This window comes from Phodopus roborovskii, unplaced genomic scaffold, assembly GCF_943737965.1.
Source record: "Phodopus roborovskii unplaced genomic scaffold, PHOROB, whole genome shotgun sequence".
Taxonomy (NCBI): domain Eukaryota; kingdom Metazoa; phylum Chordata; class Mammalia; order Rodentia; family Cricetidae; genus Phodopus; species Phodopus roborovskii.
Window position 1 is genome coordinate 2196573 of NW_026125543.1, and position 16791 is coordinate 2213363.

Sequence of the window (16791 nt, forward strand, 5' to 3'; positions counted from 1 at the left end):
CTTTTCATTTAAACTTTGCACTATCCAATATTCATTTAAATAGGGAAAATAAACATAACCAATAATGTAATGTTATTCTATAGTTATTCCTATATTTATTAAGTAGGTTTAGGTTTGCTTATTTTTCAAGTTTCCTCAAGAATAAAAAAAGATTAATCTAACACTTAATAATCAAGATTAAAAATACACAAGATGTCTCTTATACTATTTAAAGATTAAAAGTTGAAACATATTTATCAGTTTTGAGAATGCAATCTCAATAATATCTGGAAAAGCACCAGGGAACAAGAGTTAAAATTATAACTAAGATTTAACAAAACTAAACCTTCTAAGAGAAAAATTAAAACTAAAATTTATAGCATCAGGAATAAGGAATACATAAAATCATGGTATTATTTTGGGAATACAGATTATATGAAGAATAAAGACTGGTAATGAACCACTGGCAAACAATGTAAATAGGAAAGTGTTTCCAAAGATACAAATTCACTTTTCATCACTGGAATCTGGAGAGTTTCTGGAATATTTATGCCTGAAAACCAAGAAAATAGCCATATATTTGGATGACATTCACACCACAGTAAGAGTAGATTTTGGAAGTTGATAATGTAACTTAGGGATACAGAGTGAGGAATGAGGGCAGCTGAGACTGTTCAACTTCAGCAAAATACCAATAGAGCACTGAACAGCACTTACAACATTTCTGTAACATATGACAGGAATGTAAGTGAAATAAAGGAACTTCCAAAAAACAATAACAAAACAACAAAGTCATCAACAGTCACTAGCATGGGTCAATTTTATCTCACAGTTTAACCACCAGAAAATACCAGGAATATACTCCAGCCCTTGATCTAAATTTACAGATTTACAGATATGGTCCAGAGTTTTGGCTTTACACTATAGGAAATCCAACAATATTATAGTATGTGTTGCATTAAAAGCGACACATAAATTTTAAACTTTAAAAATTTATATTAGAGCAAAAAGTATTTCCCCAGTAAATATACTAAGAAAATTATCTTTAATTTGTGGTTCATAAAGTACCTTACCCAAGATTTTTCCAGATTTATTCATTTATTTATTTACTTGAGTGTGTGTATGCACATGTGTGTATGAGAGAGCAGAGGGGAGAGAGGGAAGAAGAGAGGGAGGGAGGGACAGGAGAAAGGGAAGGAAGGAGGTTCAGACAGAGACAGAGTATACGTGAATACATATGCTAAGGTAGCCAGAGGATATTAGATTCCTCACAGCTGGAGTTATAGACCTTTCTGGAAGGTCCTCATGGAATGTGAATGTAACTGGCCCCTATAAGCTAATTGGAATGGGCACTATTAGGAGGTGTGGCTTTGTTGGAGTAGGCCTTTGTTGGAGAAACCATGGAGGTGGGCTTTGAGGTATTATTTATATATATGCTCAAGCCATACCTAGTGTCTCAGTCTACTTCCTGTTGCCTGTGGGATCAAGTTGTAACTCTTTCTCCACTCTAAGCTTCTTCCCCAGCACCATGTCTGGCTGTATGCCATTAGGTCCCACCATGATACTAATTGACTAAACCTCTTAAACTGTTTCCTTTCATAAAATTTTCTGTGGTCATGGCATCTCTTCACAGCAATAAAGACCCAAAGATAGACCTACTTGTGGGTTCTGGAATTTAAAGTCTGTTCTTCACAAATAGTACCAACTACTCAACTTTCTCACTCTAGTCCCATAGCTAAATATTGTCTACACTATTTCTCTCTTATCTGGTCAGCTAACTGACATTCAATTAACATTAAACATTTCTAACTTACAAGTTACTCAGAACTCAGCATGTTTTGATTTCCAAGTTATGATGAAAATTTATTAATTTTTAATTAATTAGCTAATCAAAATATTTACACACCAATAAAAACATTGTAATTTACTGAGTTTGAATGATTTTAAAATAGAGTAATGATTCTGAAATTTTAATAAAAATTGTACTTAAGTATTTTAAAGCACACCCTGAGATCATGTCATATAGAAGTAAAAGTGAACGCACAAAGAAAACACTGTAAAAGTAATTTAAAAAGTATCATCAACAACAATGAAAAAAAACTGATTACATAATTCCCACCTTAATTTTTCATTGTACTCTAACATCCGTCACAGAACTTGTTCTCAGTTGACATTATAGCTCAGCTTCCACAATGCTTCCCCTTCCCCCCTTTAGAATGCTTTCTTATGTACATTGAGGATTTAATACCAAAACTTTATAATAGAAAGTTAGGGATATCTGTATAGTTCTAGTAACAACAGTAGCATCAGAGTTTTCAATAGCTCTCATGAGCTTTTGTAGCAATAGGTCAACCACTACACAAAGCTGAAATGTTACTAGACTGAGTGAGCTGAGCCTTGTCAGAAATAGGCAGTTGGATGCCAGATGCCTTTTAGTGTTTTTCATTGAATGTAATGAATTCACCTAATATGTATTGAAAAAAAAATATGAGGTTAAGTTCAACAAAGAACATAAAATTTAGAAACTTACCTCATTCATCACATTCCTTTCCTAAAAATTCCTGTTACATAGTGATCTCAATATGTTTGACTTGTTGAAGAACTGAATTTGCTGTCTTCCTAACTTTCTACAGTAGTAGTGTAACTAAAACATTAGCATAGCACTGAAAATTAGGTTAAGCATCTACTTATTTAAATATCAAGCAAATTAAACATCCTGGCCTCAAATGGAATATAGAAGTCTAAAACTTGTACATTAGCTACATTAATTCTAAAAATATAAGATTAGCATACAAAAATCATTCTTAACTCACAGATTGATTTTTAAAATCAATGTAAACATCTGTTTTATATACATTAAATAAAGTGAGACTGCAAAGCTGAGTAATTATTCATAATTTGTTTCCTATAGTAAAGTTATAAAAAGAATACAGCCGTGGGAATATAATTGATTAATAAACAATACAATAGAGAAAATGAGATGATACAATCACAAATTGAGAAAATCTTTCACTGTGTGACTACACTGCCCAGGTATGGGTCACATTGATTTTATCCTATTTATAATGCACTAAACATTTTATACAGGTCATTATTTCTTCCATGCTCTTTCATAGTCTTTGGGGGGGGTTGTTTGTTTTTACTTTTGTTGTTTTTGTTTTCCAAGACAGGGTTTCTTCTCTGTGTGGTCCTGGCTGTCCTGGAACTCACTGTGTAGACTACACTGGCTTCCAAATCTGAGATCTGCCTGCCTCTGACTCCTGAGTGCTGGGATTAAAGGTGTGCAACACTATGCCCAGCTCATAATTTTGTTTTGTATATTTAGCTGCCCCTTTTTTTCCTCTTTTGCAAGACTCTCAGTATATGAACATTGGTTTAATGATATTTTAAGTCATTAAGACATCACTTGATCTGTACAGTCACAAGTGGCCAAACTTCAAATACACTAATCCTTTTTGCTGTTGTAGGCTTAAAGTTCCTCTAGTGACCTTCTCATATCAATTGCCTTTAATAAATAAAGTTTTATTTCTGACTCTCTTAACCCTTCAACAGAACATGTTATGACATTATCCTCATACTTTCAATTCTTCACATCACCATAATTGCTTATTTGAAACATATATCCAATATCTGGGCTTTACGAGCAGCATTTTCTGTCAACTATTTTCTCCACTGTCTGTACTGATAACCTATTTCGGTTCTTTGTCTCAGAGTTTTTAATTAATAAATATACATTTTAAATAGCACAGAGACCTGGAAAATCAACCCCCTTCCACACAGTCTATTATTCTGTTTATTGGCTTTTTAAATTAATTGTGTAAAATGTATTTGTTATCATTTATAGTCAAAATTATTTCTCCTCAGTCATGCTAGTGATCACCTTATGGTTGCAGTCAATGCTTTAAATGTACTGAACCCCTAAATCACCACTGTTCTTCTGTACAGGCTCTGGTTGTGTTCCTGGCCAGTTTGCCTGCACTAAATATGTAATGCATAAAGGTCAGCAAAGGAAAAGTCTAGTGCTTCCGAGATCTTTCTGAGACAGGTTTGGATTTCATTCTTAGGTGCTATTTTTTTTAAGATGTTATGAGATTTTGTTGTTATTGTTGCTGTTACAAATTGTAGTTTTAGATGGTAACAATGCAAACTGAACTGCTGCTGATGTTTCCAACAAAAGTCTGGGACACAGGGTCTTCACCTCCACTAGCCTAAAAAGAAGTAAAATAATGACAAGTCCTATGAATGGAGATTTTCAGGTTCTTCTGAGAAGCCCATAATCTTCAATGCTCTAGGAACTACAAACAATGCCTAGTTCCTACAAATCTGTGGCTACCCACAGCTGCTTGACCTCTTTGGTTGTCTTATGTCTTTTATTAAAGTTTAAGGTACTAAGGAAGTTGATGCTACACATTTCCGCCAGTGAGCCCACAGCCTCTTCTGGAGAAGTAATATTTTTGCAGAGCTAAGGTTCACCTCTAAGTTATGTTTAAAACTTAATTTTTAATGTAGTTCAGTTTCCACATCTTAAATCAATTATCAAAAATTATTACAGTGATCACTTTTCCTTTTATTTTGCCTTGATTTGTTCTTGAAACATTTTATTGTATAGAAGCAACTATTAGCATTAATAATGTTGCGCAAAATGGCACAGAGCCAAATACATTAAATGCATAGGTTATAAATTAGAAAAATAGCAATTTGAATATTATACAACAGTACAATAGCAATTTGAATATTATACAAGAGTACAGTCTTTGAAATCTGGATTGACTTTTACTTTCTTTCAAAATTTATTTAACTACCACTGTAAACTAGAATGAGTCATTTTCATTTCTTTAGCCTGGTTCCATTATCTAAAACACAGGTACAGAATCATACATACATTACAGTGGCTTTTAATATAAGACTACATAAGTGTATATAATAAAATGTAAGATGACTACAAACCTTTTTGTTTCCTGCTGCCATCCTCATCACTGTCATATACCATCATAAAATACAGAACCCCTGCACTGTATCACTACCAGTTATTTCTTCTACTCATCTATAATCTCATCCTCTCTTCCCATATTTCCAGGTCTCAAGCAAGTACTTTGAGATATCTTTTTCTGTTGGAGGTGAACTGGAAGTCAAAATAGGAAGGTAATGCGAATTTAATTAAACTGATCAAATTGCTATTTTGATCAAAATCTGCATCTACAACTATTTTTCCATGTTACCTCAGACAAATTAGCTACCCTCTAAAATCTCAAAGAGACTATATCTGAAAGATACTAGTCTCACATCTGTTGCAAGGATTAAGATACATGCCAGTTCATCACTAGTATTGTTGTCACACCCCCATCCACCTGTAGTCATCCTGACTCTATCAACTGGTTCTTTAATCACCTTAGTGTTTCTCACCAGACAGCCAGAGTAATCTCTGAAACATCACATTTCTTCATCTCTTATATTGAACCCATTATCAAATCCCATTCATTTGACCTTCAGAGTATTTCCCCTAGTTACTTTCCTCTTTATCTCCATAACTCTACCATCATTTTCTTAAGCAATAACATCTAAAGTGAGAAGCAACAGACTCCCTAATAATCCAGTCTCCTGCATGCCCCTCCAACATTATTTTTTTAAATTATTCTTTGTACAGCTTGCAGCACAATAAAAACACCTCTACAGCATCTAAATCCTAATTCTCATAACTTGAAAATATTTGGTCTTACAAGGCAACATTAAATTTAAGGGCCTTCAAAATGAGAATTACCTAGGGTTATTCAAGTGAGGTAACTATAATGAGTCCCTTGAACAGAAAATCTTTCCTAATTTCACTCAGAATAAAGTGAGACAACAAAAGAATGTTTTGATAATGCACCAATTACTGGTCCATGAAGGAAGAAGACTTTGAGTCAAGGAATAAAATTGCCTCTAAAAGATGGATGGAAAGGGAAGGAAACCTGGACACTCAAGGAAACAAAAAGTTTTGCTGATGTGCCAATTTTAGCCCAATATAACTTATGTTATACTTTTAATCAAAATGTCTATAGGATAATAAATCCAGATTTGATTTAAGTTCCTAAATATTTGTTAACATTTTGCAACAAAAGAAGGAACAAATAAGGTATTATTCTTAGTTTAAAAAGAATTCTTTAATATAGCTTTTTATAAGTAATATATAACCTGGTTGCTGCCCATCTATGAAAGCAATTCTGACAGTTTCATTTTCCTTTGATTAATATATTAAACCAACAGATAATACAAAATTTTTCTGGACATTTGGCCTACTTCTCAGCCTGCCTCCAATCACTGTTTCTATTCTTTTTCCAAACTAACCAAATATGCCTAGTTCTTGGCATAATATCACTTCCTGTGAGGCATACCCTATGCCCAAAGCAAATTACATTTCTTCTCTTGAGCTTCTCAAAATTTTATTCCTTAACATAGACCATAATTTGCAAAAATGCACTTCAGTATATGATTTCTAGAAGTGGTTACTACATATCCTAGACCTTTTTTTTTTTTCAGATAAATACAGATATTTTCTGTTCCCTTTACATATACTTATAACATGGTAGGTAGGAAATCACTAACTAACTCAAAATAGATATAATGAAGGAAATTAGAATACACTGAATTATGAAGTTAACAGAAAGTATAAGAGAGAAGAAAGATGCTTTGACTAATTGAAAACAGGAAATTACACTAAACAAGTTAAGAAATCATCATGAAAATAAACATGATTTCTACTTTGCATAATGAAATATATAACATTTATAACATTTTCAGCATTAATATTCCAAGTAGCAGAAATAATATATTAGAATGTCTACAAATAATGACACATTTATAAGATGGGCTATTAAACTTTAAAGCTTACTGTGATAGTAAGACAAAACAAGTGACTTTATAATCTGAAACAGTGAAATTTATGTAAATGTAATAATTTATATAGTTTATCATATTTATAACTATATAATAAAAAAGGTTAACAAAATCTTTGTATTTAAGTTATTGGTATACACTTGTTTCCTAAAATAGTACTAAAGAGGAATTACTACAGCAATACGAGGAAATTTTTTCATGGTATAAAAAGCATATATACTTTAAGAGATTCATATAAAGTCCCTCACAGAACCGGGAAGGGACAAGTCTCCCAGAGTTCAGGGGAAGTAGGGGGGGGGGCAGCGAATGGAGAGAGAAGTAGGAGAAAACAAGGGAGAGGAAGGGAAAACATGTGTGACCAGGAAGATTGAGCCTCTTTAGGAATAGAAGACAAGAGGAGGGAGGGAGGGAGAGAGGGGAGAGAGAGAGGGGGAGAGAGAGAGAGAGAGAGAGAAGAGAGAGAGAGAGAGAGAGAGAGAGAGAGGGAGGGAGGGAGAGAGGGAGAGAGAACATAAAATAGGGAGCCAATATTGGTTTGAAGATAAAATTGAACACAAAGAAAGGTCTAGAGTACTACAAGACTGCTGCCAACTAACAATTTGAGCTTCCGTGAAAAGGCTACCATAAATGCCTTTCCCGGAGAGTGAGATCAACAACTAACTTATCCATGGAGCCCTCAACTAATGCCTGTTGGAAACAGGAGCAAATACCCATACATAAACACTGAGTTGAACTAGAACCCAGATGCAGATGGAGAGGACAAGACCAGGCGGCAGAAACACATACAGACAGCTTACCTGAACAAGGAGGAGCTAATGGGCCACCAGACTGATAGCTGGGAAGCCAGCATGGGACTGGCTCAGGTCCCCCTGAATATGGGTCTCAGCCAGAAGGACTGAGCAGTCTAAGGGACCTCAGACAGTGGAGCCAGGATGTATCCCTGGTGCACAAAAGGACCCTGCTAACACACCCCCCATGGAGGGATAACTGCCTTAATCTAGAGACAGGAGAGAAGCCCTAGTCCGTACTTCACATGACCTGTCAGACCTACATGACCCCACCTGGATGGCATTCCACTACATATGGAATTGGGGTGGGGGGATGGGAAGGTGGTCAGAGTGCATGTGAAAGGGCAAAGAAGGTAAAAGGGAGAGAAGGAGGGAGGGAGGAAGGGAGGGAGGGGGAACTTGGATCGACATGTAAAATAATAAATTAAATAAAAAAAAATTGCTTTGACTCCAAAATTTAAGTTCAAGGACAAGTTACTGGGGAAAAGGATTTCTATTTTTGTTTCCACAGAAAATGAAAAGATGTGGATTTCTTCCAGACTAATGTGGTTTGATCTGGCCAGACTGCCTGAAACAGAGTACAAGCTGATCCTACATTCAAAACAGCTGGACAAAGCAGCCTTACAGACTACAGCCAGGATTTCTGAATCTTCTTCGAATCCCCCATGACAGCACCCCTTACCAGCAGGAAGTAGTTTGGAAAGAACGAAGCCCAAATTCCCAAATATTGTCTATAAATGTTTGTTTTCATTTAAATGGACTTGGTTATATAAAATAAAACAAACAAACAAACAGAAAAAAGCATATATACTTAGATATACTCTTCCAAATTCTGAAGTTTGAGAAGTTACAATTTTGTTTCTATGTAAATTTACTTGGTTATCAGTAAATGTAATAATTATTTGCTTATTTGTTGTCTTTTCCTTTTTAGTCATGTTTGCTTTTGTCCATTTTTTTTCACATTATGTGTTCTTCTAATTTATATGTAAGAGGTTTTCATTCATTGTGGGGGGCAAGTTGGCACATGTTTTTGTAGGTACATGTATGTGTGTGAGAGCACATGTAGAAACAAGAGGTCAACCTCAGATGTTCTGAGCCTTCTGCCTGTTTTTTTGGAGCCTTCTGCCTGTTTTTTTTGGAGACACAGTCTTTGTGGCGTGGAGCATACTGATTCAACTGAGTTATTTGGATAGTAGGCTCTATGACCTGCCTGCCTCTACCTCTCCAACTCTAGTATCATGAGCCTGCCACCACACTGCCACCATACTCAGTTTATTTTTAACCTAGGTTCTGGAGACTGAAGTAAGATTGCCTGTGTGTCAATCATTTTACAGACTGAGCTATTTCTCCTGCTGAAGTTATTAATAATCACAGACATATCTAATACTTCGTATTTGTATTTACATAAAATTTTGCTAATGTCTTTCAGACATGATACTTAAGACAATTTTAACTTTTCAAATATAAAATAAAATAAAACTTGCACCCTGTTTATAAAGACATGGAAACATTTTCTATATTTACATACTTAGTGTGTGAGTGAGTGTATGTACATGTACATGACACTGCCTGCATGTGGGTGTGGAGATCAAAGAACAACTTGTGGGAATCAATTCTCTCCTTCTACCAAGTAGATACCAGAGATAAAATTCAGGATGTTAGGCTTGATGGCAAGGCAGGTGTCTTCATCAGCCTTTTGATATTGAGACATTATGTCATCATTTACAAAATTTAAGCCCCAAAACCAAGGAACACACACACACACACACACACACACACACACACCCTGTAATATTTTAAGTATATTTATTATTTTGTATTGGGACACATTAATAGCAGTCCTCAGTTACACATGACCCTAGTCCATGGATTAGACACCCCCCCAAAAATGTTTCTAATCACACAAGTATTTACTCAAATCTCCTTTATTGTCAGAACACAGCCCATGAATGTAGTCCTGAGACAATTCGAAGTAATTGTAAGAAAACTCAAAGAAAACAAGAGTTTTGTGACCTCTGTTTCTTCAAAACACAGAATTGTTCTTGGAATGTGTTTGTGCTCCTCCCAGGTGTAGCAGATAGGAGTGAGTTTACTCCAGCTGTTGTTCATATGTCTTTTATGGAAAAGCATGCTTTGCCATGTGGTTGAACAGCTTACTCATGCGATTCTTCTTAACCCTCAAAATGTAAATAATCTGATGGCCTGAATAAAGTTTACGATATGAGACTTCAATCCAACTCGATTTAGGCCCTGCTCTACCAGGCTCATGCCACTAACTAGAATAGTAAACATATTACATTCACAGTTTCATTGTTATCACTAAACTTTAACACACATAAAATTTATATGGCATAATAAAAGAAATGAGAAAGAATATAGTTTCCAACTTATATACCAAGATTCTATCTCAATAGAAACCTCAAAACAAAGAAAAGAAATGTTTCTTTTTTAAAGATATACTACACATTCCTTTGTAAAGCAATATTTTTTCCATCTGACTAGAAAACTAAGTTAAAAATATATAAAATGATCATGTACTAACATACAGAATTAGTGTACTTAAGACATTTAATGCTTGTGTCTTTTCTTATAACCGTTCATTATTTCATTTGTTCCTGTCTTAAACATAAATTGTAGAAAAACATCTTTGAAATATCTGTTACACTTATCCAAACTTATTGGCTTTATTAATAACATTAACATATAGCTTTATCACCATACAGGACAAGTTACCAAGTAAGATTCTTGTTTGGACAGGCTTATTAATTATATTTCCATAATAATACTAATATTCTCCTTTATAAAATATTACTTAATTTTCTCACTAGCTTACTAATGTACTGGAAAACTATTTCCTGCACTCACTTTCACATGCAAGATATTGGAAATGCCTTGCATCTGTAAAGAAAGACAGCTTTGATTTGATACAGCACTACCAGTCTGAACTGGAACAAATAAGCAACAAAATTCAAACAAAAGTATACAAACTGAAGGAAAAAAAGTCATTTCTGCAGTTGGAATGTTTTTCTATATAGAAAACTCTATAAGATTATATACATGCATACATGTATACATACATATATACACATATATACACACACACACACACACACACACACACACACACACACACACCTACCTGTCAGAAACAATAAATGAATTCAGCCATCATGGGATAGAAAAATCAATGTGAGACAGAAAAATCAGCAACATTTCTAAGAATACACTATTTGAAAAAGTAAAGAGAGCAATCTTTTTTAGCTATGACAGTAAACTAATGAATATATTAGTAAAAGGTGATGAAGAATTTATACAAGAAAAATGATAAAATACAAACAAAAAATTTGAAGACAACACAAAGATATTTTATGTTCTTATATCAGAAGATTAATGATGCTAAAATGTCTGTACACTATTCAAGCAAATTTATAAATCCAGTATAATTCACATCAAAATACCATTTATCAGAAATAGAAGAAGAACCGTTTATAAGAAACTAGACAATACTGCAAATAGCCAGTGTCATCTTGAAGAAAAAGATAGTGGTACAATTGTACCACTTTAGAATATGCGGTATGGCACAAATTTATGGCAACAAAAATAAAATGGTACTGATATGAAAATGGATTAGTATTAATATCACAAATACAAATTTACAAATTTGTGGCCAACGGATTTTACCTTTTTCAAGACAGGGTTTCTCTGTAGTTTTGGAGCCTATAACCAATTGCCTCTGCTTCCCAAGTGCTGGGATTAAAGGCATTAAAAGTGTATGCCATTACCACCTGGTGCCAACAGATTTTTGACAAAGAATCAAGAACTGAGGATGGAGGAAGAATTTCTTCCATATTCAGAATAACTAATTAAATCCCTATTCATTATTTCACCTATAAAACTCAATTCAAAATATATTAAAGGTTTAAAATCCTGAAACTAAAACTAGTACAAGAAAATGGAAAGCGATTATAAGACAGTTTTTTAAAGTGATATTTTGAACAAAAGGAACAAAGAAAGTTGAAACTAGCTTCTGAGTAACAATAAATAAGTAAATAAGACAGAAAACAACCAATAGAATGAGAAAAAGTCAAAATAAACATAAGCAACTAAAAAGGATTCTATAACAATAACATTATAGAAACAAATAATTTCTAACATATTCATAGGATCTGAAAAGACATATTTGAAAATTAAAAAGATGAAAAGATGAAAAGTGATGACAAATTGTACATCACTAATCAACTAGAAATAACAACTAAAACCACAATGAGCTATCACCTTGTTCCTGATGGAATGGTCTGATCACAACAATGGAGTGCGACATCACAAATATAGAGAAAAAACTGTACACTGTTACTGGGCATGTGAATTAGTCTAGGCATTCTAGATAATACTATAGAGGCACTTCTAAACAAAAATAGATAAAAACTAGGACTAGCAAAGTAATCAGCAATTATAGTCTTGGTCCTATGTACAAAGCAAAGGAAATTAAGTAGTTTAAAGACATATACAGCACTTTTCACAATGTTTAAGATGTGGAATAAACAGAGGACTACATAGAAAAAATGACTTACATATAAATGATGGAATATTACTCAGCCACAAAACATCAATAAAATCCTTTACTTGTGAAAAAGTAGTCAAACTCAAGGGCATTGTATAAAATGAGTTTAAGAAAGCAGATGCTACCTGAAGCCTGGAATCCAGTTGTAGACAGGAAGGAATGATGAGCAAATGGGTCAAGACAATGTTGGGGAAACCAAAAGAAACAGCCAACCTGAGCAAGTGGAAGCCCACAGTCTCCAGATTGACAGCTGGGAAACCTGCATAAGCCTGAACTAGGCCCCCTGAACATGGGTGTCAGTTCTGGGGGGGGGGCTTGTGGGGCTACTGGCAGTGGAACCAGTATCTATACCTGTGCATGAACTGGCTTTTTGGAGCCCATTCACTATGGACGGATACTCTCTCAGCGTATATACAGGGGGAGGTCCTAGGTTCTGTCCCAAATCAATGACAGACTTAGATGATCCTCTATAGGAGGCCTCATTTTCTCTGAGGAGAGGATGGAGGGTGGGATGGGAAGATGGTGGGAGGAGTTGGAAGATAGGAAGGAGAGGGAAGCAGAATTGGTATGTAATATAAGATTGTTTTAAATTTAAATAAAAACACGGAAAATTTGAAACAAAAAGATGAATTTTATGAAATTGGGTTTTAAATATCCAACCTGTCCTAATGTTTACCACAAAAATATGACCCACATATTAAACGAGTGGCATGTGAAAATGTTTGGTGCAATCTTTCCATATTATATATAAATCTTAAAACATCACACTTTTCATCACATAAGAAATCAAATAAATAGACAGTCACTGCTACCCTCTCAAAGTACTCATTCTACTGAAGCAGAAGAAAGGAAGTAAGCAGAAACTATGTTCAAGAAGATGACAATGGGGATAGGCTTCTGCAATTACGTTTATAACTTCACTTTATTACTTCACAGCCAAAGAAAATGATTGAAACAAAGAATAGTTCATTTAAAAAAAAAGCAAATATGATTAAAATAAACATTTAAGTATCCATTGCTTTATAAGTATGTGTTCCTGAGTAAAATATATGGTACAACACATGCATGTTGGCACTTGCAGAGCAGAAAAAAATGCATTAGATCCTCTAGAACTGGAGCTACAGGCAGTTGAGAGCTGCCTGATGTGGGTGCTGGGACTCAAACCTAGGTCCTGAAAACAGAACTCAGATCTTTTGAAAGTACAGGAAGTGCTCTTAATTGTTGACCTTCCTCTCCAGCTCCACTAACACTGGGAATATAAATATTTGAAACGTATGACATGACAATTTTTTTTCTCTTTTAACCAGTTAACATATCGAACCCAAGTTAAACTAACAATGACACAGCTCCTTAGAATATCATGTACTAACTTGTTTTGTTTTAGTTCAAAAAAGAAGTGTCAAAGAAGTTTGTTGCTGGAATGACAACTCAAGATTGGGGTGCTTATTTTAAACTTATTTCCAAAATGAAACGAGAACTATATCTTAGGTGCAAGAGGCATAGTTCAGTGATAGAGCACGAAACAAGGTATCTACTACATCCCAAGTTTAACCCCCAGAGTCACAAATCAATCAGAATATGCTAACATTTGTCAATTTTTGTTGTGGAATATTTCACTATGCAAAGATGTGTTTCATTTGCTTAATTATGTAAAGATATGTTGCACTGTTTAATTATATAAAGATGTGTTGCTGTTTTACCTACGCTGCATAAGGCACCTGATTGGTCTAATAAAAAGCTGAATGGCCAATAGTGAGGGAGGAGATATAGGCAGAACTACCAGGTATAAGAGTAAGCAGGAGGAAGAACTAAGGCTTGGGAGAAGAAAGAAAAAGAACTCCAGGGAGACTCCAGATAGCCAAACGAGGAGGAAGCAGGAAATTAGGACATACAGAATGAAAGAAAGGTTAAAAAGGCCCAAGGTAAAAAGGTTGAATTAAAAAAAAAAAAAAACAAACTTGCAGTGACTTCAAAAAAAAAAAGGTTGAATTAAGTTAAAAGAGCTAGTAGAGAAGCCTAAGCTAAGGCTGAACATTCATAATTAATGAGGCTTCTTGTCTTTATTTGACAGCTGGGAAATTCCAGTACTACAAATTTCAGTACTCAACCTTCAATACTAATATTAACAACCAAAATAGTATTCCTCCAAATAAAGGACTATAGATCTGTGACTTCTCTTTGACTGTATCTTCCATTACAGAAAGATATAAATTAAAACATTCTATCAAAGCCACAAAATAGACATTTAACATGTAGGAGATGAGTATAATCCAGTTATTACCAACCATGACCATACTTCATTTTTTATTATTTTTAGATGGCGAGAGAATAACACAATATAAGAGAAACTGTGTTTCTCAATATGTGTATGTATGCATGCATGCATGTATGTATGTATGTATGTATGTATACACACACACACACACACACACACATACATATATATATCCAAGTTTGTGTGTACACACACACACACCCCACACACATATCGCCATGTTTGGCTGTTCTGAAACTCAAAATATAATAAGATTAAGCTGGCTCTGAATTTACAGAGATCCTTCTGCGTCTATCTCCCAAGTACAAGAACTAAAGGTGTATACCCACATATCCAACTACATTCTAGCTTTCATGTTCCTTTTTTCTCCTAGCTACATGTAAAACATTTTCATTATCCACTTGGAAATACAGAATTTATGGAAATGTTTTAGAACTTCAACAAAAAGCCAGCCCTATTCATCTTTGATAGTAAAACCAAACTGTCTTCCCATCCTGTAGAAAAATTAAGTGTTTACTTAGTTCTGTTGTCACCAATAGTTTTTCCCTGAATAACCACAGCACTACAGTATACAACAACAGTTAAGATCATTTACCATTTTGCCAGTCATGAAGACTGAATTTAGCTATCTTTTTTATTGTCATCACAAAAATTTTTAGATAAGTTTAATGTTGCAAGAGTGAAAATTTCCTGATGAGCATGGATATTCCAAAGCAAACTCCTTAAATCTTGGTAATTATTCTAGAAGATTTTTAGTCATTCAGGAATACATTTATTCTCAAACAAACTCCACATAATGTTTATGTTACTAATTTGAAATTTTCATTTCACCACAATGTTAAAAAGCCCATTACTCCTCTCCTCCCTCAAAATATGAGAACTCATCTGGGTATAATCAAAAATACTTTGCTAGCATTACTTCTTCTAAAGTTGTACTAGAACGTCATTAGTTAGGTATGGAATACATCAAACTATGGTTTCATTTTGGGGCTCAGGGTCCTCCATAAAACTCATTCCAATTGCCAGCAGAAATCACGGTCTTCTTAGTTCAGGCCTTAATTTCACATCTTGCTGGAGTTTATCTGAGTAGTGCTATTAGCTCCTATAAGCTGCTGTCAGGGGTTTGCTCACAATTCACATGTGTCTCTGAATTCCTCTTTTGCAACCTGGATCACTACATTAAATATGAATTTAACTAACAATGTAACCAATTAAAGGAGAAAATCCCATCACATTTAACACCCCATGAATTGTGTAAGGTGGGCACACAGGAAAATCTTGGGATCACTGAAAGGAGAGCTCTGCCTGCTAAAATGCTGGTTCTGTAGCAGCTAACCCTCTGTTACTAAGACCCAATGATATGATCATTTTGGCTGCTGTAATTTTCATCTCTGATATTTCAGTGGTATTTTTCAATATGGGACCTCATTCTCTTCTCACTTTTTCATTACTTGAAGCATGGCTAAATACACTTCTAATGGTTGATGTTTTAATTCCTTAATTTTTACTATTCATTGTTCCTTACAAGTCTATTTCTGTTCAATGATTTTCTTTTCTTCTTATGCTTGAATTTTCCAGCCTCTTAACATGCTTAGTAATGTATTATTGGATATTTAGCATTACATTTCATGCATTTTTTTCATGCAAGACTTTTCTGCATTCCTTTAAAGAGTATTAAGACTATGTTCTGACTAGATGTGAAATAATCCATAGAACCATAGGACAATTTGTCCAGAGTTACATTCAATTTTTTTTAAACTAGTTAATTTGCATTGTAGACTAACTTAACTATACTACTGTGGTATGACTGTTAATTTCTAGTGTATGCCAGCATAGTGATACAATAAATTCATTTGAAGATGTTAACCCAAGAAATATAATGGAATGCAACAAAAGCTATAACTGGTTCTTAGTAGCCACAGTATAGAAATACAACACACCTTTTTTTATATAAATACTTCATGAATATTAATTTTAAAACAACTCATGAAACAAGAATACCAAATGAGCCATGAGGCGCTGTCAGTATTACCTTTGTAAAATGAGTGGGTAAAACTCTGCTCAGGCATTAACTTGGCAAGGAGTCCATGATTCAAACTTGGATGAGGGATAGATGGTATAACCACAACTGTGGAGAAAATCATGGAGCCATATTTGAGAAAGAAAATGAGTAATATAGTCAACATCAGAGACTCATGGCATTTCTGTATTATTGCAACAGACACAAATACTAAAGAACATATCTATGAGGACAGGAAAGAGATTTTAAGAGAAAGGAAGTAGGCAATATACTCACTGAGAAGAGTACTTTTAGC

General features: G+C 34.3%; 1 protein-coding gene across 5 annotated transcripts in view; it reads right to left on the reverse strand.

The window, feature by feature from the left end:
* The window catches only part of Nbea (neurobeachin), a 511635-nt gene that overhangs the window by 332726 nt on the left and 162118 nt on the right, over window positions 1-16791 (reverse strand). For all 5 annotated transcript variants that reach the window (XM_051176972.1, XM_051176974.1, XM_051176973.1 and 2 more), the window contains exon 29: window positions 16509-16604. In XM_051176972.1, coding sequence (XP_051032929.1) covers window positions 16509-16604 — 96 coding nt within the window. The remainder of the gene's footprint in view (window positions 1-16508; window positions 16605-16791) is intronic.